This window comes from Chiloscyllium punctatum, chromosome 24, assembly GCF_047496795.1.
Source record: "Chiloscyllium punctatum isolate Juve2018m chromosome 24, sChiPun1.3, whole genome shotgun sequence".
Lineage (NCBI taxonomy): Eukaryota > Metazoa > Chordata > Chondrichthyes > Orectolobiformes > Hemiscylliidae > Chiloscyllium > Chiloscyllium punctatum.
In genome coordinates, this window is record NC_092762.1 from 53,952,873 (window position 1) to 53,978,148 (window position 25,276).

At 41.7% G+C, this 25,276-nt stretch overlaps 1 protein-coding gene across 3 annotated transcripts in view; it reads left to right on the forward strand.

The window, feature by feature from the left end:
- The window catches only part of LOC140494547 (SH2 domain-containing adapter protein F-like), a 293,506-nt gene that overhangs the window by 218,994 nt on the left and 49,236 nt on the right, over positions 1-25,276 (forward strand). For all 3 annotated transcript variants that reach the window (XM_072593833.1, XM_072593835.1, XM_072593834.1), the window contains one exon: positions 15,448-15,567. In XM_072593833.1, coding sequence (XP_072449934.1) covers positions 15,448-15,567 — 120 coding nt within the window. The remainder of the gene's footprint in view (positions 1-15,447; positions 15,568-25,276) is intronic.

Below are 25,276 nucleotides of genomic sequence, written 5' to 3' on the forward strand. Positions count from 1 at the left end.
ACGGGGCTGCTTCTATTTCAAGAACCAAGCTCCTTTCACTTTAAGAAAAAGCCTGTGTCTTTTAATGTGAATGTGATTCTCGCAACAATGAAAATGTCACAGCAAATCCTTTCTGCATTGTATTTTAATCTTCTTTCCCCTGAGATCAGACAATAATCGCTTTTAGTATGAGTGATCACATCAAACTATTTATTTGAGCTGTTGTAAGAGTATGCAAGCACAGAACCTTGCTGCAAGCAGACATCTCACAAAATCAAAATTGTTACAGTGCAGCAGGAGGCTGTTCAGCCCATCGTGTCTGCACTGGCTCTCTGAGCATTTTGATTCAGTGCCAATCTCCTGCTTTTTGTCTGTAACTATCTGCATTGTTTCTGTTTAAATAATCATCCAATGCATTCTTGCATGCCTTAATCAACCTTGCCTCCTCCACACTTCCATATAATGAATTCCATGAATTCCACTCATTGTGTTAAAAAAAAGGATTTATCTGACCTCATATTTACTTCTGTTGCAAAACACTTTAAAGTTGTACTCCCAATTCTGGAGCAGTTTCTCCTCTGAAGGAAGTGGCGTGCAGTTTCATTGCTGCCTGGCACAGTTTGGTACTTTACCCATGTGTAGCCTGGGCAGTGACTTTTTGCATATCATCTGACCAACAGGGCTATTGTACTTAAGTTTGGTTGTGGTCACGTAACACTTACACACAAACACCTTCAAACAGGGGTCGCTTGATTATAATGAAGAATGGAAATGTTGACTGACTTTTTACATCTCTAGTTCAGAATTACAGAGGCTAGTTGTTAATTATTGCAACCCTACAATTGTCCCTCCCAATAATTGGAGAATTAATCCTGTAACTTCCTACAGTCTAGTTCCTCACTTTATTTGTCAACCAATCAGGCTGAATTGGGGAACTAAGGTGACATTGACTAAGTCTTTAAGTCTGTTGTTATGGTTCTGTTCGCCGAGCTGGGAATTTGTCTTGCAAACGTTTCGTCCCCTGTCTTGGTGACATCCTCAGTGCTTGGGAGCCTCCTGTGAAGCACTTCAGTGCTGTTTCTTCCGGCATTTATAGTGGCCTGTCTCTGCCGCTTCCGGTTGTCAGGTAGGGGGTGGTGGGTCTGGATGGGATGCTCTTTTGAGGGTCGGTGTGGACAGTGGAACATGATTCAATGTAAGCATTCTTGTAAATTGCTTCGGCAATGTGCCCAGTGTGTTCGCACCTTTTCTCCAATGTGGCGTCCTTCACTGTACACGAAGCTCCAGCTGAAGTCTAGCAAGGGCCATCTCCCTGCTCTTAGCCTCTAAGCCTTTATTAATGAAGTTGAGGACACTGTATACCCATATTAGCTGCTCTCTTTACTTGTCCTGCCACCTGCAATGATCTGTGCACATAAACACTCAGGTCCCTCTGTTCTCACTCCTCCTTTAGAATTACATCCTGTACTTTATATGACTGCCTTCAAAGGTGGTTGCCGAAGATTCTACAGCACAATTTTGCAGAAGAACTGTTGCGATATCCTCAACATGTCCTGGTCAATATTCATCCCTCAGTCAACATAAACAAAGAGTCTTTCCATTGCTATTTGACAGTGTTTACCCTGAATAAACCAACAACAGCACAACAGCCACTACCCTTTCTGCTTCATTCCCTCAAAGGTGTTTTGGCATGGAACCTTTCTTTATTCTTTTTTGAATTAATTAAGTTTATATTTATACAACAGGCATAATGTAACAAAATGTTCCAAGGTACTACATATTTGGTCATCAGATCAGAATTTAGGAGTAGAAGGGTATTTGAAAAGATGGCTCGATAGAAGTAGGTTTTGTGGTGGCTAGAGACGTGTTGTGGGAAGGATTGAAACAGGGAGTTCCAGTGTATAGATGCAAGATGTCTTAAAGCTCTGCAAGTGATGGTAAAGCAGAAGAGAATGAATACACAGAAAAACTGAGTTGCGAGACAAAGGATTTGAGCAAGGGTGCAGGAAACCAGCTATTAAAACAGAGTACAATAAAATGCCTTTGGACTTGGAACAAGAAATTATAAGTCTCAATAATTTCCATATCTAAATCACAGAATTAAATGATAAGAAAGGTCCAATAAAATCAGATTCCTTTGGAAATATTGAAGTGCTTTTTGGTTGTTCCCAGAATGTGGATGATGCAAAGGTCACATTTGCTCCTCATTTTTAGTTTTCCTGAGGGCATCAGTCAAGTACTGTACCATGATTAAAGTCACATGAAGGCTGGATCAGATTTGCTGGGCTAGTTCCATTTCACTCAGGCTTTAAAACTTTGTAGAGTCAATGAGAATAAATAACAAAAGTGAAAAGAGCAGAAATCTAGAGGAAATGAAATTACGGGTCAACAATACAGACAAGTAGGGATAAAATGGTTTGGATTTCAGGCAATCGGTTAGTCTGGTTAATTTGAATTGATCCATAGGAAGGATGGAGACATTGCCATGTTTATATGATTTACATAAGTTTCCTCAGTGACTTTTTGAAAAGTCATATCTTCATTAAATGTATATCCTGACTCGCTAATGCATTATCAGAGCAATTTGCAGAGGAAAATATAAGAGTGATACAATTATTTTTCTGTACCTATGCAATGTGAAAAGTGTAGATAAGAGTGAAGTAAGAAAGCTATTAAGTTTGGACAGCAAGCCCAGGAATTGAGGATAGTAATGTAGAACCAACGAGCTGTGAGCAGGCAGAGAGATTAAAAATATATGATAGGATAGTGGCAATAAAGAGTAGGCCACCAGTTGATTTAGATTCCCCATGGTGTGTCCGTTTAAATCAGAGACTGTCAGTGAAGTATAACTGTTTATAACATTTCAGCATCCCTCACACAGGCAAACTTCATGGTGGCTTTACAAACCTGGAATTAGTCAAGGGAATATATAGAGGAGAATGAAGGTAGGTTGTCGAGATGACATTTAGTTAAAAATTAAAGGTGGAGAGATTAGGTTGGCTCAGTGGTTAGCACTGCTGCCTCACAGCACCAGGGAACCGTGTTCGATTTCAGCCTAGGGTGACTGTCTGTGTGGAGTTTTCACATTCTCCCTTTGTTTGCGTGTGTTTCCTCCCATGCTTCAAAGATGTGCAAGTTAGGTGAATTGGCCCATGCTAAATTGTCCCATAGTGTCCAGGGATGTGCAGGCTAGGTGGGTAACATTATTAGGGTAGGGGAATGGGTCAGGGTGGAATGGTCTTCAGAGGGGTAAGTGTAAACTTGATGGGCTGAATGGTCTGCTTCCACACTGTAGGGATTCCATTCAAAACAGGACTTAGAGGCATAGGAATTGCATGAGAGCTGAACTGATCTTATTTCCCTTTTATCGTCTCCCTTTGTACTGTGCTTCACCTAATAAAATCCGAACAATCGAGGTCGAGCAAATTTCAGTTGTCTCGATATCTAACACACCTTGTGGGAGAGTGCTCCAGATTTGCTCTGCTCTTTCTAAGATTTCCCTCCTAAATGACCTCGCTTTAATTTTAAGTTTTTGCACCTTTGTTCTTCAAATCCCCACCAAATTAGGTAATTTCTCAGTTCAAAACAGTCTTAATAATTTGCGTTTAGGAGCGAATTTCCAAAAGGCAGAGAGGATGTGCCTGTAAATATAACATCTGGTGCTCACCACATTTGCCTTGTCTCAAATGTCTCAGTAGGATGAGACCAAGAACATGAGGCTCACTATTTGTTCTTTAAAATTTAAGAAATTTAACCTTCAATATCTGCACTATGAGACTCTACAGGTTTTAGCAAAGATTAAGGGCTGGTATGTATTATTCATATGGTGAGGGACATTGTATTGTAAAAATGTAGCTGTGCATGAAAAATAAACATGCATTTATGTCAAATGGAAAAAGGCGCCATATTGCTGTTGCACGTTTTAAAGTGCCTGCTTCCTCCCTGTTGGGAAAGCAAGGATGATCCGTCTACTGAAGTTCAAAAAAAGGTCCTTAGCAATGCAAGGTTGTTGTGCTAACCACTGAGCCACTGTGCCATCCCTGGTTCCAAGCTCACATGCTACCTCCTCCACCTAGGAATGTTGAGACCAGTTGCAATACCATGACTAATATTCTGGTTGGGATCAGCAACCTCAACATAGAGTAAGAGCCAAACCTGGGTCTTCATGTTCTATGAGGCAGAGTTACTTACTCGCCAAACCCATTGAGTAATGAAGAACCCCAAGTTGATATTTTTTAAAACAAGAAAAGCTCAGCCCTTTCTCACATTCCGCTGACAATATAGGGGTGATTTTGAAATCTTGGCCAACATTCTTCCATAATCAAAACCATCAGTTGTTTCACTGTAGGACCTTGCTCCTTACTGATTGGCCACTGTATTTGCATACTGGCTTAGACTTGAATGTAGGAGAGTTGATCAGTAAGTTCACAGATGATGCAAAAATTGGTGGGATGGTAAGCAATGAGGAGGGTAGCCTTGGATTACTGGAGGATGCAGACACTCTGGTCATATGGGGCTGATCAGTGGCAAATGGAGTTCAATCCAGATAAATGTGAGATGATGCATTTGAGCAGGACAAACGTGGCAAAGGAGTACATTATGAATGGCAGGACCCTAGGAAGCACCAAGGATCAGAGGGAAGTTAATGTGTTTGTACACTAGTCCCTTAAGGTAAAAGGCAATTAAGAAGGCATATGGGATGCTTGCTTTTATTAGCCAAGGCATAGGTTTTATGGGCAAGGAAGTTATGCTGGAGTTTTATAAAACATTGATTAAGCTGCAGCTAAGAGTATTGTCTGCAGTTTTAGAAGCCATAATACAGGAGGGCAGCGATTATGCTGGAGAGGAGATTTACCAGGATGTTTCCTGAGCTGAAGAGTTTGGACAATTGGGATTGTTTTCCTTTGAGCAGAGGAGGTAGAGAGGGAACATGATTGAAAGGGATAAAAATATGAGGGGCTGAAACAAAGTAGACAGGAAGAAACTTTGCCCCTCACAGAGGGATTTGAGGTAAGGGCAGAAGGTTTAGAGGAGATGTGAGGAAAAGCTTTTACATCAAGAGGGTAGTAGGGATCTGGAACTCATTGCCAGTGAGGCTGAGGGAGGCAGAAACACTCATAATCTTTAACTCGTGCACTTGCGATGCCAAGGCATCCAAGACTATGGGCCAAGTGTTGGAAAATGGGATTAGGTGTCTGATTTTGACTGGCATGGTTGCGATGGGCCAAAAGGTCTTTTTCTGTGTGTAGATGTAATTGACTATGCCATAATAACAGGGACTACTGTTCAAAAGTGACTGCTTGACTGAAACATGCTTTAGAATGTTCTGGGAATTTCTTTTGCTGTCTCGAAGGTTCTGACTTATGCTACACTTCAAAGATGGCTGACTAGAGTTGGAACTATCTACCAAATGTACTGAATTTAATGCTGCCTTAAAGGGACGTGCAATTATGCAGTGCCTCATTAAGCCTCTTGGTAGTCACTTTGAAGTAAAATATGGTTGTCTGTCAGGCAAACTCCCACAGCAATGTACAGACAACAATGAAGTGAATAGCCACTTAATCTGGTTTTAGTTGCTGAGGAATATTAATCTCTTCAACTGATACCAAGGGATCTTTTATGTCCAATTTCAGGCAGCACCTGACAGCTCCTGTGAAAAGCAGCACCTCTAGCAGTGCTGTTGAAGAGGAGTTCAAACTCCCAACTCTCTAAGAGAGAGAGCATTGCTGTGGATAGGCTCTGAGCTGCCTTATTTGGGTAGGTATTCCAACATGAAGAATTGGCAGTTTTGTAAGCCTGATATTCCAGGTTCAGTGTGCACCTTTAATGACAGTGTGAAGAGCTGCCAATTGACTTGGACTGCTCCCTTCCTCGTAAGTAGAACCACTGCTGTTTAACTGTGTAAATCAAAACTGATTGCATGCTTACAAACCAGCCTGATCACACAAAGCACTGTGCCTGCTTGCATATCTTAGCAACGCACATCTGCATGAGTGAGCTGAATATAACTGGGCATTGCTGAGGATTTTGAATGGATTTTCTGAGTCCCCACTTAATGATGACGACCGGCAGAGTTTTATATGTTGAGGCAGTTTAACGGCAGACAGAAAAAAAATCCCACAGCCAACTCTTGCAATTATTTCCAACTTCTCTTTGCTTATATCTTCGCTCTCGACAGTGCACTCTGCCCATGAGGCAATTTTTTTTCCAACATGATTGACAACGATGAGTTAATTTGACATGGGATTCCTTTTAAAACTGCATGGGGAATGAAGATATTTCTGTCCTTTGTTCTCCATATAAAAGGCCTGCATTTGCACAGTGCCCTTTTCTTAAAGACGCCTGGCAGTGTTTGATGCACATCCTGGTGTTCCTTGCCTGGATTGGTTTGGGCAGCAGAAAAATTCCGATGTGAAAGTGGAGATCGCTGGAGAAACCAAACTGGTCTTTGGAGTGATTGACAGAATTAACGGTTCGGGCCTAATATGACATTTCTTCAGAAAGGAAAGGAGCTGGAAAATGGCGTTTTCTACACTGTTAGCAGAGGGTGCAAGAATCAAAAATATTGTGAGGGTGTCCAGAATAAAAGACAAAGGATATGATTATGGTATTATAGGAAAGATGTAGAGATGTAAAATGGGTGCAAAGCAAAGTGTACAGAAAATAGGTCCACTCTGCTGAAAGTCAATTAGATGCAAACAAGACACAGCTGGGGGAGGGTGGCGTTGTAAGAAATTTTTATTATTATTCATTCGGTGGGGGAGGGGGGAGTTTTGCTGACTGACCCAGCATTTATTGACTGTTCTAATTTCCCTTCCAATGGCTTGCCAGGGCCATTTCAGAGGGCAGTTAATAGAGAACACATTGCTGTGGATCTAGAGTCAGTTGTGGGACAGACCAGATAAAGACATGGTTAGAGACAGAAAAACTGCAGATGCTGGAATCCAAGGTCGACAGGCAGGAGGCTGGAAGAGCACAGCAAGCCAGGCAGCATCAGGAGGTGGCGAAGTCAACATTTCGGGTGTAACCCTTCTTAAAGGTGTCAGCTTTCCTGAGTGAGCCAGATGGATTTTCACGCCAATTGGCAATGGTCACATAGCTGCCATTAGATTATCTATTAATTCCAGATTTTATTGAATTCAAATTTCGCCGTTCGTCCTGTTGGGCTTCAAACCCAGTTTACCAACTGACATGAAAAATGCAGGACAGAACTCATATTCTGAAACTGTAGAACTCAATATTGCCTCCTAGTGGATGTAAAATGGTTAGCGGAAAATCAGGTTTTTTCTTCCCCAGGTTTACTGCAATGGCAAGCAATATCTGGTGGCTGGGCCAACCACTGTCTCCCTGCAACAAGCTAAGCTTCCCTCATTTGTCCATTGCAATATAACATACTGTAAGTTCAGTTTTACAGTCCCTCCCAGGGCCATAGTAACCATTAGATATCAGCTGAGGCAACTTGCCAAAGTCCAATTTTCCCACCATTTGACTTGCTTAAATGCTTATGAATGTGTGAGCCATGTATCATTTGGTAACTGTCACTTTTAAGTCACAAGGTTGCAGGTTCAAGTACCATTCCCAGGTTTGATCACAAACCACACTCCACTGTGGTACTGAGCACTGTCAGAGTTCATGGGAGATGTTAAATAGAGTCATCAGTGTCTGCTTGATGGAGTTACTTCAAATAAGAGCAGGGGAACTAATTCTGATGTCCAGGCCACTATTTACTCCTCAATCAAGATCACAAAAGAGATTATCTAGTCAATTATGGGATCTTGTTGTGCATAGTTTGGTTGCCATGGTTCATAAATTACGAATGTGCATTAAAAGTACATAATTGGCTGTGGAGTGCCTAGTGACATGCAGTGGCTATGAAAAGTGCTATGTAAATGCATGTCGTTCTTGCTTCAGTGAAACCATTCTCCCAGTCACTGTGACGTTGTGGCCCCTTTTCTCTCCTGCTGTCGTCCAGTGCTGCAGTCACATCATCCTGGAGATCACACATTCCTGCAGAGAATCTGACAGACAGGTCACCATCAATATTTAAACTCACCTCAACCCAGGAAACTGGAGCAGGATTGTTAGGTGGCGGGGAACAATGGTGGTGTCCATTCAATCCCCACAGGAAAAGAAAGTGGAAGATTCCACCCAGCAAGTTATTTGGCTGGTTTCGGAAAACATTTCAGCCATATTGCACACAGCAAGGTTCTACAAACATCATTGGAATCTGTCCTGCCCCTTTGGTATAAGGCAGTCCAAGAAAAATTGGGTGGGAGTGTTGCTGACTCATGGAAGCACTGTTTCAACAAACATCATTGCAATCAATGGACAGTTTGTACACATTTTTGCCACTGGGGTTTGCAAAGAGAAATATTGGCTATCTTGGAAAAATTGTGTTGTCAGGTGTTTAGCATCCATGCAAGCCTCCAGCACAAGCATGTTCTTGGAGCTGGGAACTAAGTGAGTCTATACAAAAGGAAAGCAACCAGTTGACAATGTGTGAGACAAATGCAGCCACCATCTTTATCACTGCAAAAGCCTGCAGGCAGCAGTGACATGGAGAACCAGTTAATGTGTTTATTGATGTTCATTGAGGGAAATGTATTGGTTAGATTAGGTTACCTACAGTGTGGAAACAGGCCCTTCGGCCCAACAAATCCACACCGATAACCCACCCAGACCCATTCTCTGGCCCAGCATTTATCCCTGACTAAAGCGTCTAACACCATGGGCAGTTTAGCATGGCTAATTCACCTAACTTGCACATCTTTGTGATTGTGAGAGGAAACCAGAGCACCTGGAGGAAACCCACGCAGACATGGGGAGAACGTGCAAACTCCACACAGACAGTCACCCAAGGCCGGAATTGAACCCGGGTCCCTGGCGCTGTGAGGCAGCAGTGCTAACCACTGAGCCACCATTCTGCCCTCATCAGGACATTTGTGGCTCTGTAGTATTAGGCTGTCTCACATCCACCTTAGTAGGTGCAACAGGCCAGTTGTCATTGTTGAAACAGTGCTTCCGTGGGTCAGCAACGTTCCCACCCAATTATCTTTGACTGCCTTATACCGAAGGGGCAAGACAGATTCCAATATTAGACAACCCAACTTGTATTGTGCCTTCTAAGGAATAGATATGGTCAATAGTGACACTGTATGATGCATATCTTTGTTCTACCTTTCTATTCAAACTAATCCAACTGAAGGGCAAAAGGACTTTTTGAAATGTAGACGTTGCTGTAATGTAAGAAATACAGTAGCTAATTTGTGTGCAGTGAGATCCCACAAAAAGCAATGAGATAAGTGAGAGGGAGAGCTGATGATGTCTGTGTGGACCTCACCTTCCTGTTGAACTGAGTAGATAACCCTGTAACCAAAAATGGCATACAGATTGACTGTGTAGCCTATATGCTATGTCACCTATTTACAAATATTTAAAGAGGGCAGTTGGTGAAGTCTTTGTCCTCACGGACGCAGCATCACTGCAGACCAGTGCCTCATCTTGCTGTGTGGCAATAGATAACTGGGCCACTGTGAGATTGTCAGAGCAGTGTCGTATCTAGTGACCACCCCTCTCCTCTCCTACTGAGTTTGTCTGAAAGCTATGACTAAGTTGGAACATCAACGTAGGAGATGTTCACTGCAGCTAGCATCAAAGGGACTACAGTGTCTTTGGTATTCTACAAATTGCTCAGATAGTTATTGGGGTTTAATGTACTCAATCGTTAACCCCCACAAACCCAGCTGAAAAGTTAATGCTTACTAACCTTAATCCTTGTCTATCCCAAGAGTCCTGCTTCAACATCAGCTCTGAACATCTTGCAGTGTGTAGTTGCTTTTAATCCCTCTACAATTGCTACTCACTGGTGCTCTGCCCTTCGCATGGTGCTTGTTCCTGCAACCCAATAATGTATCCCCTTGAGTGGGCACATAGCTGGATTGGCACTTGATATTGGATGAGTGAGTAGCCCCAGCACAATGCAATGTGGGCAGTGGAGCAGATTTTGCCCTCTGGTGTCACTGCATAATGAGGACCTATAAGATCAGAAAAACTAAAATGTCACAATGCTCCCAGTAATGCATCAATTCAACACGACTTACATGGGGAAATATTGTTTGATGTGCTGCTGCAGGTCACTGTGCGCCTGTGTTTCAGTAGATAAATGAGTGAGTGAGTCAGTATCACAAAAATAAAGAGCAAAGCCTTATATTAGCCCTGAGCTGAGCGATGTCTTTGAACTCCTCACTCCCAATGTCATTTTGTTGAATTACCTCCAGACAAGTGAAACTGCCCCCCCCTCACAGTCTATGAAGAGTAGTTCTGTCCTCTCGTGTCTGTGGTTATTTGTAACTTGTTAAATGTGTTGTTCATTTTGTCATTCATCTCAAGAGGGTTGGAATATAAAAGCAGTGACATGCTACTGAAACTATATAAAGGTCTAGTTAGGCCCCATTTAGAATATTGTGTCCAATTCTGGACCCCACACCTCAGGAAGGACATACTGGCATTGGAGCATGTCCAGCAGAGATTCACACGGATGACCCCTGGAAAGGTAGGCCTAACATACGATGAACAGCTGAGGATCCTGTGATTGAATTCATTAGAGTTTAGAAGGTTGAGGGGAGATCTAATAGAAACTTACAAGATAATGCTTGGCTTAGAAAGAGTGGAAACTGGAAATTTGTTTCCGTTCGGCGGGGATACTAGGACCCGTGGGCAAAGCTTTAGAATTAGAAAGGGTTAATTTAGAATGAAATGATGAGACATTTCTTCGGCCAGAGAGTGGTGGGCCTGTGGAATTCATTGCCACAGAGCGCAGTAGAGGCTGGGACGTCTTCAAGGCCGAGATTGATAAATTCTTGATCTTGCAAGGAATTAAGGGCTACGGGGAGAGTGCGGGTAAGTGGAGTTGAAATGCCCATCAGCCATGATTAAATGGCAGAGTAGACTCGATGGGCTGAATGGCCTTACTTCCACTCCTATGTCTTATGATCTTCACCTGTGTGTAGGTAGGAAAAGAATGGGTATTGGTATGAGGAAGATGAAATGTTTTGTGAATAAAAACAAATGCAAGCCCGCACCGACTTTATGTGCATCTTTGAGTGTGCACTGGCATACCATAGCTCACAGGCAACGGGAAGTGGCAGCACAGGCTAAATTATGCCTCTTGGACTCTGTACCATGCTGACATGGAGCACTGGGAGGCAGCGTTGTAAAGCATGGTTACTTGCAACATCATTCGCTTTTCAGAGACCAGTAGCTCCTACACCCAGCTGCTGTCCCAGAGATGTTTCAGGTCCCAGTTCAACTATCAGAATGAAATGCAGAGTGGGAATACATGAAGTCTGGTAATTAGGATCCAAAGGGAAACACAGACTCAGGTGATTGTCTGTGTGGAGTTTGCACATTCTCCCCATATCTGCTTGGGTTTCCTTCCAATGTCCAAAGATGTGCAGGTTAGATGGATTGGTCATGGGAAATATGCTTTTCAGATTATTGGTGTGGACTCGATGGGCAAAACGGCCTACTTCCACGTTGTAGGGATTCTATGAAATCTGGAGGGTTGTCTCCTAGGATGGCAGGATGTGGGAGCTGTCGGTGTAGATTGGAGAACCAAGGGGTGCCTCAAGCTGGAGGTGCCCTTTGAAGAATTTTCAAGGTTGAAAGATAAAATAAAGGGCTTCCTTATCCTATAGGAAGGGCCTGCGGCTGCAACCGAACCCCTTTGGCAATCACAGCGCAGAAAACGTTAGTAGAACTCAATAAGGCAACAGTGGTTCCCTTGGCTTACCCAGTGAGAGAGCATCACCTCAATTTATCGACAGGACTGAAGGGGAAATGCGAGCCATCTGGAAAATTCCAAATGACTTCAGATCAGTGTCATTAATGGGAAATTGTATTGGGCTTATTGGCTGCTCGCCAGTGATAGCCATCACAGACCATCCACATCCCCTAGGATACAGTCTCCCTTGAGTCAGTGCAGGGATGAAGCCGAAGATTTGTAAATTAGCAGCAAGAAATTCACAGTAGATTCATCTTCCATGGTAATTGGACAGGTGAAACTGCACTGGCCTTTTCTATTATCTCCACCTCCTTCAGTTTTGTTTTGCCTTCACAGCTTGTAAAAGGCAAGCTGCTCAATACCTCCTGTCACAAGGTGATTAGAGGGATTAGTCTTGCTGCAGTTATTTCTACCCTTGGTACCTATACCTCCTGAAGACCAGTAGCAGCACTCTGAGTTATGGCGTCAGGTAGCTTGCTTCATGACACCCCTTACCAATTGGCCACCCAGCCCCATCTCCTGCCACACCCCCACAGCAAAAGCCAACAATAATTGGCTGATGACCTGATGTGGGTATTGGAGTGAAGGGTTGCTATAATAATGCTGGAAGATCAGAGACCATCTGACAACTTCAGTCAGACCATTTTATCAATCCTATGTCCGATATTTCAACAATATCAGCAACTGAAGGGCATAGGTTTAGGATGGGAGAGGAAAGACTTAAAAGGGATCTAAGGGACAACTTTTTCAGGATGGTGAGTATATGGAATGAACTGCCAGAGGAAGTGGTCGAGGCTGGTACATTTACAACATTTAAAAGGCATCTGGATGGGTATATGAATAGGAAGAGTTTAGAGGGATATGGGTCAAGAGCTGGCAAATGGGACTGGATTAATTTAGGATATATGTTTGGCATAGACCAAAGGGTCTATTTCCGTGCTGTACATCTCTATGATTCTAAGGGTAATCTTGGATTCCTGTTATGCAGGAGTGAGGGTAACTCACACAGTAACCACTTATAAATAATAACAGAACAAACAGATTTTGGCCCTTGCCCAATCTCCGTTTACATGCCCTACATGTAGGGAAGGCAATAAAATGGGCACCAAGGGCTTGCATACCAGCATGGAGAAGTGGAAATGAAATGGCATAATCAGAATTTCAAATCAAGGTCATGATCTTCCGGCAGTAATCACTCCGATCGCCTCTCCCCATCCTAGGAAGATGTTGTCTAATTAATTTAGTTCTCTGTATCGTGCTGAAGACCTGGAAGTACAGACAGGTTCATTAATCACTGTTAGCTGTTTTTGACTGATTTGCTAATTAAGGAGATCTTGCCTTTTGGAATATATTTAGAACCTGCTAACAGATGTATGTGATCCCATCTTTTGGAAGATGTAATACCGTATTAACTAGCAAATAAGCTGCATTTTAAGGTCAAATAATCCTTTAAATTGAAAAATTTAACTTATTCTCCTATCATTTCTCTGATCAACAATGGCTCTGTGTTTTCGTGCATAGTGATATCAAAGTTTTCCTCTAAGATCTTCCCCACCTTATTTCCAAACTCAGCTCTACACTGCCTACATATTAAAATTATTGTTTCTGTTTATAATGTACTACCATCATGAGACTTCAATCACCTATACTCACTCCCTGACTTTTTCACACTCCCTCATCTCTCCCACTTACAGAATCTCTCAAAAACCGGCTACTCTTTTATGCCTTTATTCACTTTCTTTAATCCCTCTTTCACTTCTGCTTAGGCCGTGACTCTTAAATGCCAAAGCGTCCAGGAAGGGTTTACCCTCGTAAAGCAAGCTATTACTGGAAGTATGGAATATATTTGTGACTGTCCCACTTCTAAGGGTTGAGCCATAGAAGTCCATTAAATTCATCCATACTTATGGTAAAGTACTGCAGTGATACCCTTCTGCAGCGTGGCCGATCCGGAGACTTGCTCTCTGTCACTGCCTGTTGTCAGGTGCAGCAAGGATTTATGGGCTGAAAGTCAACCTGTTTGGCGATGTGCTAAAAACATCTTTTGTAGCCAAAAGTCCTGGAGTGGGACTTGAATCTCAAGCTTCTAACCCAGAGCTAAGGATGCTTCCACAGATGAAAGTAATCATAATTGTTTTGTCTGGAGTTTTAGGATGTTGGGTGGGAATGGACTGTCTTTATAGAGTGAAGCTTATACTCAACAACCTATGTATACTTAAGCACAATAATTGTATGTATTATATATAGGAAGTGATTTTTAGTTTCAATATCTCTTGCTGTCTCAGGCCTTCACTAACACAGGTAGCTACTCCCCATTCATTTTGCAACATAGTATTGCCAACAGTTATTTCAGTGGTTATCTTGGCCAAGTCTGATTTTTCTCACGACTAGCTCTTTTCAACAAAGGTCAACCTGCGGCTAGCAAAGTCATGTTTCCCATGCTCAGAGCAGGGTCAGTTGTATCATCTGACCGACAGCCCAGAGATCAACACAGACCAGGAAAGGATCTGGCATTATCTTGAAGCAGAGACAGTCACACAGTGTATTTACTCACTGAACTTTAATCACTTTAGGATGTGATGGTGGCTCAGTGGTTAGCACTGCTGCCTCACAGCACCACTGAACCAAGTTCAATCCCACCCTCAGGCATCTATCTGTGTAGAGTTGCACGTTCTCCCCATGTCTATGTCAGTCTCCTCCAGGTGTTCCAGTTCCACAGTCCAAAGGTTTGCAGATTAGGATGGATTGCCAATGCTAAATTGCCTACAGTGTGCAGGCTAGATGGATTAGCCATGGGAGATAGGTGGGTCCAGGTGGATGTTCTTAAGAGGGTCGGTGTGGTCTTGAAGGGTGAAATGGCCTGCTTTCATGCTGTAGGGATTCCATGACTGTAGGCATTCCATGATAACTGGATCAGGCCCAGTCATATTGCACTCTGCAAAAGGAGTGGTGGCAATTATTGCCAAGGTCCACACATCAGATCAATCACTTGGTTGAAAAAAACAGAAAAGTGACTACGATCATTAGAATTTCAGTCTCATCTGAGGCTGCAAGGTATTATGCAGAGATGGGAGAGGAAGTACTGGAGGACAGGAGGTTTGGCCGTGTTGTTTGAACTGTTTAAAAGGAAGGGAGCAGTCCTTGCCATCACAGAGCGTTTTACAGTCCCTGAATGTTGTAAACCACTTCACACTCAGTGTAATCGCTATTGTAATGTGGGGAATGCAACAGCTAATTTGTGCACAGCACGGTTCTACAAATGGCAATGAGATAAATGACCAAATAATCTGTTTTCAGTGATATTGGCTGAGGGATAAATTCTGGCTGGGACATCGCGGAATTCCCAGTGGGTCATTTACATTGATTTGAAAAGGCAGATGAATAATGGCCTTGTTCATACAGTTTTTGACACTCTTGAAAACAAAGGAGAGAAATTATACTCACTGTATCAAACACACTCTCTCTCTATTGTTATGCTGTTACCCACTCTACTGCATTTATCATTTTCCTGCTCACACGTTTTTCTTTCTGTGACCGTGCTCATTCTCTCACGGTCACTTCCTTGCTCTTCCTTGAATGGTATCATTCCCAGTCATACTCTGGTTCTCTCTTTCACACTGTCTCTCTCACTTTTGGTATCATAATCTTATTTTTCTCATCTTTCTCTTTCTCTCCCTGTCTATTAGGTGGTACCATGGAGCCATCAGCCGAGCAGATGCTGAGAATTTGCTCATGTTGTGTAAGGAGTGCAGTTACCTAGTGAGGAACAGTGAGACTAGCCGGAATGACTACTCCCTATCATTAAGGTAAGACCTTGATGTACTAATGCCTTTGGACATGGGGACTTTACAAAATATATCTGCTCGAAGCAGCAGTTTTATTTTGGGTTGAAGAACAAATCAGAGCGATCAACTCACCTCCTGTGACATACCAGGACTGACCTTGTACAGAGGATACAGCACAAAAAAGGCCATTTGACCCAACCAGTCTGAGCCAGTCTTTATGCTCCATTCAATTCTCCTCCTTTCTTTCCTTATCTCAATCTACCATCGTAATCCTATTCTCCCTTCTCCCTCATCTGCTTGTCTGGTTTTCCCTTAAATGAATGAAGACAGATTCTTCATTTTAACCATTCCCTGTGGCACTGAGTTCCATATTCTCACCTCTCTTTGGACAAAGCCGTTTCTTCTAAACTCACTGTAGGATTTCTTGGAACCCATCCATTACATCAATAGCCTAGCCACAGTCATCCCCACAAGAGGAAATATTCTCTCTCTATCTGCTTAATCAAAATGTTTTGTAATTTTAAAGGTCTCTGTTATTTCATCCCACTGATGATTCTAAGACGTGACCGATGCTGCCAATCCTTTGCTGATATTGCCTCTGTACTGCTACTATATCCTTTTAATAATACAGTAATCAAATTTTCAGTGTGCTAAATATATTCTAATCCAGGTTCATTACAGGTTTGACATAACTTGCTAACTTTTCAATTTTATCCCTCAAGATATAAAGCCTGGTTTGTTGTTTTACTTGTACTTACGGCCTTGTTAACGTGTGGTGCAACTGTTAGTAGTTCTCTCCCATTCTTTGTCCGCTATACACCCTCTCCTCCTTTTATTCCACTTTATTCCACTCCTTTCCTTTCTTCTCTCCTTTTGGCACTTCACTTCCCTCCACTTTCCTCTTCTTTCCTTGTCACTGCCCTCCTAATATCCTCGTCTCTCCAACTCCCCTTCCATTTCAATAAAGAACTTTCTATGTGGTAGATCAGAAACAAAAACAGAAATTGCTGGAAAAGCTCAGCAGGTCTGGCAGCATTTGGGGAGAGAAATCAGGGTTAACGTTTCGGGTCTGATGACCCTTCTTCAGAACCATTCCTCATCTATCCTTTTCCTTTTGCTCATTTCCTCCCTGCTCCTCTTCTCTCCAAATACTCCCCTCTCTTCCCTCTCCCATCTCTTGTTTCTCCTCCACCTCTCTTCATTCCTTGCCTCTCTTTATGTGTATCTCACCATCTCCCTCCTCAGTTTTGCCCTCCCGTCTCTGAGTGAGCTGGCCCAGTTCTGGAGTTGAGTTCTTTTGTTTTCTTTCACATCTGATCACATTTGTACGCAAACATTTTTCATCATTCCCGACCTGGATGGGGATTTAAGTCAGGTGATGTGGCACACTGTCTGTCTGTCTGAGATTTCACAGCAGCACAAAGACACCGAATGCCTCTGTGCACATCTCTCCAAGAGAAGACTATTTTGGATTCCCTGGCTGACCTCCCCTCCCCCAATCCTCCTTTTATGTTTCCGCTTCGCTGGTTACAAACCTGTCATTTCCCTGATGAGCTCAGCCTGATTTTCTGACACACATGACAGCCTGCCTTAGAATCGCGAGCAGGCCTGCCATCCAGGTTGCTGTGGTGACTGTTAACAAAACGGATGGCCTTTCTGACATGTAGTGCATGTTATCATCTGATAAGGAGATCAACATTGTTGCTTATAGCAGCAGTGTAATCAGCACGTCTCTGTTCCATTATAAATGGGTTACTAGCAAATTAAGAGAGGTCTGTTGGACATTGAAACAGGGATAAAATAGCAAGCCGAATGGGTAATTACAGTAACTGTCAGCAAAAGGACCCTTTGTGAGTCTGTGGATTAAATTAGGTACCTGAACTCACTGAAATGCTTTGTACGCAGCAGTCGTTTTAAAGTTGTCTGCCTTATCTCACAGTTGCCAACATCTACATAATGTATCTCCTTTATGCTGCACTGCTTTAGCGCAGGCTCTCGTTTTGTTCCATTTCAGTGAGTCGTGTTCCTTAATTGTTGTCAATCAATTGCAGTTCTATCAGTTATCAAATGGGTTTGGCAGTGTTAAATGGGATACATTTCAATGAAAGAAGAATGGTAAATAAGGAAGGTGAGCTGAGGGCACATAAAGCTGCAAGAATGATACCATAGCCAGTGTTGAAACATGGCTATAAGAACTCAGGGAGCAGCAGCACAGCATTCCTGGTTATGGGGGCTGTCAGGTGAAATAGAAAGGGTATTTTATAAACAAAAAACACACAATATTTGTTAAAGAAACAAATAAAGCTTTCATTTGATTGAATTTATTATTGTCATGTTCCTAAGTACAGTGAAATATTTTGAAATACAGACAGATCATAACATACAGACAACAGGCGATTGAACAGAGCAAAGAACACAAAGTTATGTCTACAAAGAAGGTGCACAAAAAGCAAGATCAACATTAGATTTGAAATTTGAGTGGTCCATTCATTAGTCTAATATCAATGAGGAAGAAGCTGTTCTTGAACTGTTTGGTATGTGTGTCAGGTGAAGAGGTTGAAAGAGATTATAACCAGGGTGGGAGGGGTCTTTGATGGTGTTGGCTGCCTTCTCGAGGCAACGGGAAATGTAGATAGAGTCAATGGATGGAAGGTTGGCTCGTGTAATGGTCTGAGCTGTGTTCACAACTCAGTAGTTTCTTATGGTCCCGGACAGAGCAGTTGCAGTACCAAGCCATGATGCATTCGGATATGATGCTTTCTATAGTGCATCCGTAAAAGTTGGTGAGGGTCCTTATGGGCATGCTGAATTTCCTTAGCCTCCTGAGGAAGAAGAGACATTATTGTGCCTTGAGAAGGGATGAATGCAAGAAGCATCATCAAATGAGGCCATATGGGTTGAACAGAAGAAGAAAAGTGGACAATCACACTGTGAGGAATGTACTATAGATCCCAAACGATTATTAGTAATAAAGTAATAAATGAGGAATAACCAAGTTGTCAATTACACCAAAATTAACTGGAAAGAATGAGCCAGTGAGAGGATAAGTGCAGACGTGAAATTAGAAGGGAAATTAAGAATGCAGTGTGAAGAGATGAAAAATATTGACAGCCACAATCAAGGAAAAGCTAAAGTTTTATAATTGCATAAAGAGAAGAAAAGGAAGTAAGGACAGAATAGGACCCATTTCATACCTAAAAGGGAACCGGTCTCAGATGTAGAAGATATGGATGGTGTTCCAAATTATTGTTTTGCATTTGTTTCACAAAGATGGGAGACAATGCAGATTGTAGTTAAGAAAGAGAATTGTGAGGTGGTTGCATCTTTATGCAAGGGGAAATATTAAGGGGTTTGAGATCTCTGAAAGTAGATAAATTGCCATTAAATGTGAAAAGAAGCAAAAGAGAAAGGAATTAAGGCCCTGACCATCATCTCCAAACCTTCCATGGTCACAAACTCAATGCTGGAGAATGGATGAATGCAAGGAGGATCATCAAATGAGGCCATATGGGTTGAACAGAAGAAGAACAATGTACAATCACACTGTGAGGAAAGCAATATAGGTCCCAAATGATCTCTAATAATAAGGTGATAATTGAGGAATAAACATGTTATCAATTATCCCAATATTAACCGGAAAGAATAAGCAAATGGGAGGATAAATGCAGAGGTGAAACTGAGAAAGCAATGTGAAGGGATGAAAAAGGACAGCCAGCAATTTATCACTGTTCATAAAGAGTGAAACCTTGCTGTTAGACAAAGTATTGGATGAACCTTTGAGGAACATCGGTAATTGTGATAACAAAATGGAGGAAGATGAGATCTACTCATCTGAATGAACTTAACCAAGATTAATTTAATGTAACTGTTTGCAAGGGATTGTAAGAATGGACATCATCTGAATCCTGCAGACTTGGGCTAGATTGATTGTAAAATAGCTCATTAACTATTCTTAGAGAAAAGATATAATTTAAACTTTTGCAAGAAAAGTATGTATTAATTAAGGACATTCAGTCTGTATTTATATATAAGCAAATGTTGTGACTGTAACTTAATTGAACTTTTGTAAAGATAACAAGGAGGCTCAATGGCAGAAGTATATTTGATATTGTCTATGTGGATTTAGCAAGGCTTTTAACAAGATTCCATATGGTACAGTGATCAGGGAATTAAAAGCCCTTGGCATCCAAGGGAAAATGGCTTGAATCTGAAATTAGCTCAGTGGCAGGATGCAATTGTTGGTGGTTGCTTTTGTGACTGGAATGTAATTCTCAGTGCAGTTATTCAAGGTGCAATATTAAGTACCTTGATTTTCATTGTTTATATCAATGTCTGAGACTTCAATATAGGAGACATGATTGAGAAGTTTGTGCATGATACAAAAGTTGGCCATGAAGTTGACAGAAAGAGCTGTAGATGCAGGAACATTACAATGGTATGGTCAGATGCACAAAAAAGTGGAAAATGGATTTCAAATTCAGACAAGTGAGAAGGAAGGCAGAATAAGATAAGAGAGTACATAATTGTAAAGGAATAGAAGAACCTTGGAATTTATGTCCTCATATCATTCAAGTCAGCAGGACACAGGGATCTGGAAGCCTCGTCTTTGAGTATGTTTATGGTAGAGATTGACTAATTACCAATTACTAGATTTCTAATTACCAATAGCATAGGAAGATAGTTGAAAGCTGTTCAATCACCTCTGAACTTAATGGATGGCAGGATAGGCTCAACAGACTGAATGGCTTACTCCTGTTCCTATGGTAAGAAGGTATACAGAGGTTATATTGGAGCTGTATAATACACTATAGTTAGGCCACATCTAGAGTACTATCTATAACTCACTGCATTGCAAGAGGGAGGTGATCACACTAACAAAGGTACAGAGGAGGTTTTCTAAGATATTACCAGGACTGGAAAAAATTAGCTACAATGAATGATCGGATAGGTTAAGAACAAATTGATAAGTAGTATTTATTCCCTTAGCAAAAATGTTAGTAATCTGGTAACATTTTGCTGACATTCTTCCAACTATGAAAAATAGTGGAAACTCAGCAAATAAATCCATTCCATCATTTGGCCAAATTGTTGATTGAGGCCAATCCTTAGGTGGCAGCTTCTGCCACTGGGGTGCACAAGAGCTTCCAAGTGTTGCACAAGGTAACAGTTCAGAAAGGGTTTATATGCATGTTAAATTGGCCTAAAGCATTATACTGATGTCACACACACTTGGAGATAAAGATTTCCACTCTCATTTCTAGAGGGAGCAGATGTATCTGCACTGGCTCCCTAAGACTCTAGTAATTATGCCTCACCAAATGCAGCATTTATTGCTATTGTTCAGTAAACCTCCTTGTTATTTAAGAACAACACTTCTTCTGTAGATATTTTATAGTGATGTGTCTTCTACCAATAATTAATCAGTAGGCCCAAGAAAAAAAAAGAAAAAGCATAATTTGTGGCAGCAAACTACCTCAACAGCCCTTACCCAATACCACAAATGTAAATTTGACAATTACTACGTTGCCTCTAGAGTGGTCATCTGGGAAAAACACCACACCAGATGTCAGTATAGATTGTTTTCAAAACTGTCACTAAACCACACATCCACTGGTCATTATAATTGTGCTATCCAGCCCACATGAGATGTCACCATTTTCATCTGTTGTCAGATAGTGACTTCCAGGTGCGTATATTGCTGCACATATTTATGTGTGTTCATAATGGCAGAATTAATGTACAGACATATTGCACCTGTTGCAACTGAAATAACCAGTTGCATCATTCTTTGGTTCATTTCACAAGGCAAAACCTTGGCCAATCAGAGTCAACGTACCTGGTTAAACTTTAAAGAAAGCTTGGCAGTTAACTGTTAGTCATAGTCTAACTAGGACACTCTCGATGGCAATGACTCAACTTGAGTTTACTTGCCAACTGAACAGAATGTTTCTGTCATACATTCTGAATGTTGCTTTCCCTTTATATCGATATGCCTTGCAAATTGTTCAGACAAGTGCAAGACAAAAAGTTTCAACAAAATGAGTTTTATCGATGAGAGGAGAGTGGAAAAATATTCTTCACCAAAGGTGGGAATTGAGACCTCACGAGGTAGAGTCAGAAACTCTCGTTTCATATAAAAAGTACTTGGAAGCACAGTTTGTTATGATCCTGGTTAATATTGTCACAAAATAAATCTGATTCCAGGTTGAAATCCGACTTGATAGATCATATTTAATGAGGTGTTCTTTCATGCAAACACAAGCATGCAATGCTACATATTTAGTGTTAAAAGTAAACAGATGTTTATTATATAATAGAAAGTAAACTAGAATAAACCAAACTATGTACATATAAACACAACTTGAAAGATTGTGAAACATATCAGGAAAGTACAAATCTACCCATTTCACACCATTACTTTACAGTATTTGAAAATCAGGGCTGATTTCCTTCCTTATCTTAGATCTAACAGCTGTTTCTTTCAATTCCTAGATGTAAGAGTTTGGTAGCCTCTTCCTCGATTGGTTACACAACTGAGCTTAAACTTTCTCAGTTTCAAATAATCCTTTCAAGGTTCTACCCAAGTACTTTTGGTCTGGAGCTTTGAACGAAAACCTTATACTAAGATAGCATATTTCCTATCTTTTCTGAATTAGCACCTATCTCTAGCAGAAACTGTTTCATACTTCTAACTCAACCAAGCCTTATGTAAATGTAAAGTAGAAGTTTTCCCAGCTATGGCTTTCACTCCTGAGCAAAACAAATCCCGATCCTCCTAAATTGAGACCAAGATGATATTCCAGCCACTCATAAAGTTTTGCCAGTGAAAACAAATTCTCATTATCACTTCAAGAAATTACCTCATGCTGGTTTTGTAGAAAAACATGATGCCAGGAAACCTTACAAGTCAATCAATAACTGCCCCCCCTACTCTGCTCACATACCACAACCCACATACCACTAGTTCAAAGTCTACAATAAATAATATTGACATATATATATAAATTGCACACATCATCAACATGTTGAAAAATGTACAGGTTAGGTGGATGAGCCATGTGAAATTGCTTATGGTGTCCAGGGATGTGCAAACTAGGTGGCTTAGCCATGGGAAATGCAGGGTTACCGAGTTAGAGAAGGGGGATGGGTCTGGGTGGGTCACTTTGGACTTGATGGGCCAAATGACCTGCTTCCACCCTGTAGGAATTCTATGATCATGAATTCTGTGATCAACATCATCACAACCTGAAGTGCTGCAACCTACAGGGCTACAAACCAAGAGCTAGAAAGTGGGATTAAATCAATTTGGTCTTTTTTGGCTAGCGGATATACAATGGCCTGAATGGCCAACCTCTTTATGATAGATCTCTAAAATTCTATGATTAGACTATGAATGCTGTGGGATTGAGCCAGGGAGGATGTATCAATGCCAGTTGTGGAATGGGTTTGAAGTGGTTATCATGGACAATTTGACAACCATCATTGTCAACTCTGATTGGCATATCACTGGAGATTTGATAACATCAGTGTTCACCACTTGATAAAAGTTGGTTGTATTATAAACTTATAGTTTACTGGCTCTGTTTGTAGTTTCATGCCAACAGCTTTGGGGTGAGAGGTTCTCAGAATTTGGACGCTGCAATGTTACGGCACTTCACAGCTGTGAATCATAAATACAAAGCACAAGTTTTACTCTATTCTCAGGCTTTCTGTCAGCACAGTCTGAAAACGACATGGTCCATCCCAGGACATTGCCAGGCAACCCAGAAGGGTGATCAAAGCTAAGGGAAACTGAAATCTTTGTTATCACATCGGGAAGCTCTTTCAACATCATCAGGCTGTCTGACTAACTCTGATTAATAGTTTTAAAGTATAAACGCAAGTAATGTACCAGCTAAATATATGGTATCTACCTTTAACAACAATATGTTTTTACCCCAGGTTTGAAGCCTGTGTAGAGGTGAATGTTATTTAGATTAGATTCCCTACAGTGTTGAAACACTGTAGGTCCAACAAGTCCACACTGACCCTACCTAAGAGTTACTCACCCAGACCAATTTCCCTCAGACTAATGCACCTAACATTATGGGCAATTTAGCACAGCCGATTCACCTAACCTGCACATCTTTAGACTGTAGGTGGAAACCGGAGCACCCGGAGAAAACCCACACAGACACAGGGACAATGTGCAAACTCCACACAGACAGTTAGCCATGGGCACCTGGTGCTGTGAGGCAGCAGTGCTAACCACTGAGCCACCATGCTGCCGGTCTTGTCGTTCTACTAAGTTTGAAGAACTCAAGCGTTTAGACTCAGATCCTGGAGGTCCTCAATTGTAACTCGCAGGTCACAGCGTTTGATGAAGATGGGCTCTTGCTCGAAACATCGATCCTCCTGCTCCTCAGATGCTGCCTGACCTGCTGTGCTTTTCCAGCACACGCTCTCGACTCACAGCATTTGATGTAAACTGTTAACAATGTAACATCCTGTCCTGTCCTTCCAAAAGTTATTAGTACAACTGTTCCAGCTATTAGCCTTTTAAATGTATTATCTACTCTGAATAAGATTAAGATTAATTTTTACAATTAAATTGAACATAGAAGCCCTACAGTGTGAAGCAGGCCATCTGACCCATCAAATCCACACTGACCCTCCAAAGAGCATCCCACACAGACCCACACTTCTGCCCTACCCCTGCATTTCCCATGGTTAACATATCTAACTTGCATATCTTTGTACTGTGGGAGAAGTCCCACACAGTAATGGGGAGAGCGTGCAAACTCCACTCAGACAGTCACCCGAGGGTGGAATTGAACCTGGATCCCTGATGCTGTGAGGCAGTAGTGCTAACCACAGAGTCACCATGCCCCCTTTCATCGTGAGTCATTTTCTAGCTTATTTTCTGTTCACAAAAAGTATGACTTGCTGTATTTAAACAGAATGTGACGCTTCTATCTCCTCAGTTTAGTTGTCTTCTCTCTCAGTAATGAGTTGGCGCACTTTGCTGGAGATGCTGTGTGTCTTTTTGCTCCAGGTTATGCTGGATGTGGCTGATGTTGTGTCAATGGCTGGAGACATTATTGATGTCGCTCCACTTGCCGTCATTGCTGCTTATGTTGTCCCACTGATGCTACAGTGTTCTGTCTTGTGGCTTGCAAAGGTTTGAAATAATCAAACCTTTAGATTCAAATGCTGGAACTTCATCAAATGTATATCCCAGATCGCACCATGTGCTGTGGACTGATAACAGTGTAACTGTAAGTGGCTTATTGGTGTCTTCAGCGCAGTGCAAGGTAAGTCAAGCTCACCTCCTCTGCCTGTTATAGATCTGTTAGCATGCATTGATTCTTTTTACAATCCATTTTCAAGCTTCATGCTTCACCAACGCCAGTTTAGTACTCAACTGCATGGGTCACAGTCTGAACAGGGAGCTAATAAAAGGATGACGCTGCTTCTTCCATTCATCCATTTCCTTAGTTACATTTTGTTGTGAATTTATATTTCATCTGACAGTGAAAGTCTTTTCTTAGATTCTCTGCAGTGTGGAAACAGGTCCTTCAGTCCAACAAGTCCACACTGACCTTCTGGAGATTATCTCACCCAAACTCATTCCCCATTATTCCACATTTTTTACCCCTGACTAATACACCTCATCTACACATCCCTGAACGCCATGGGCAATTTAGCGTGGCCAATTCACCTTAACCTGCACATCTCTGGAGTGTGGGAG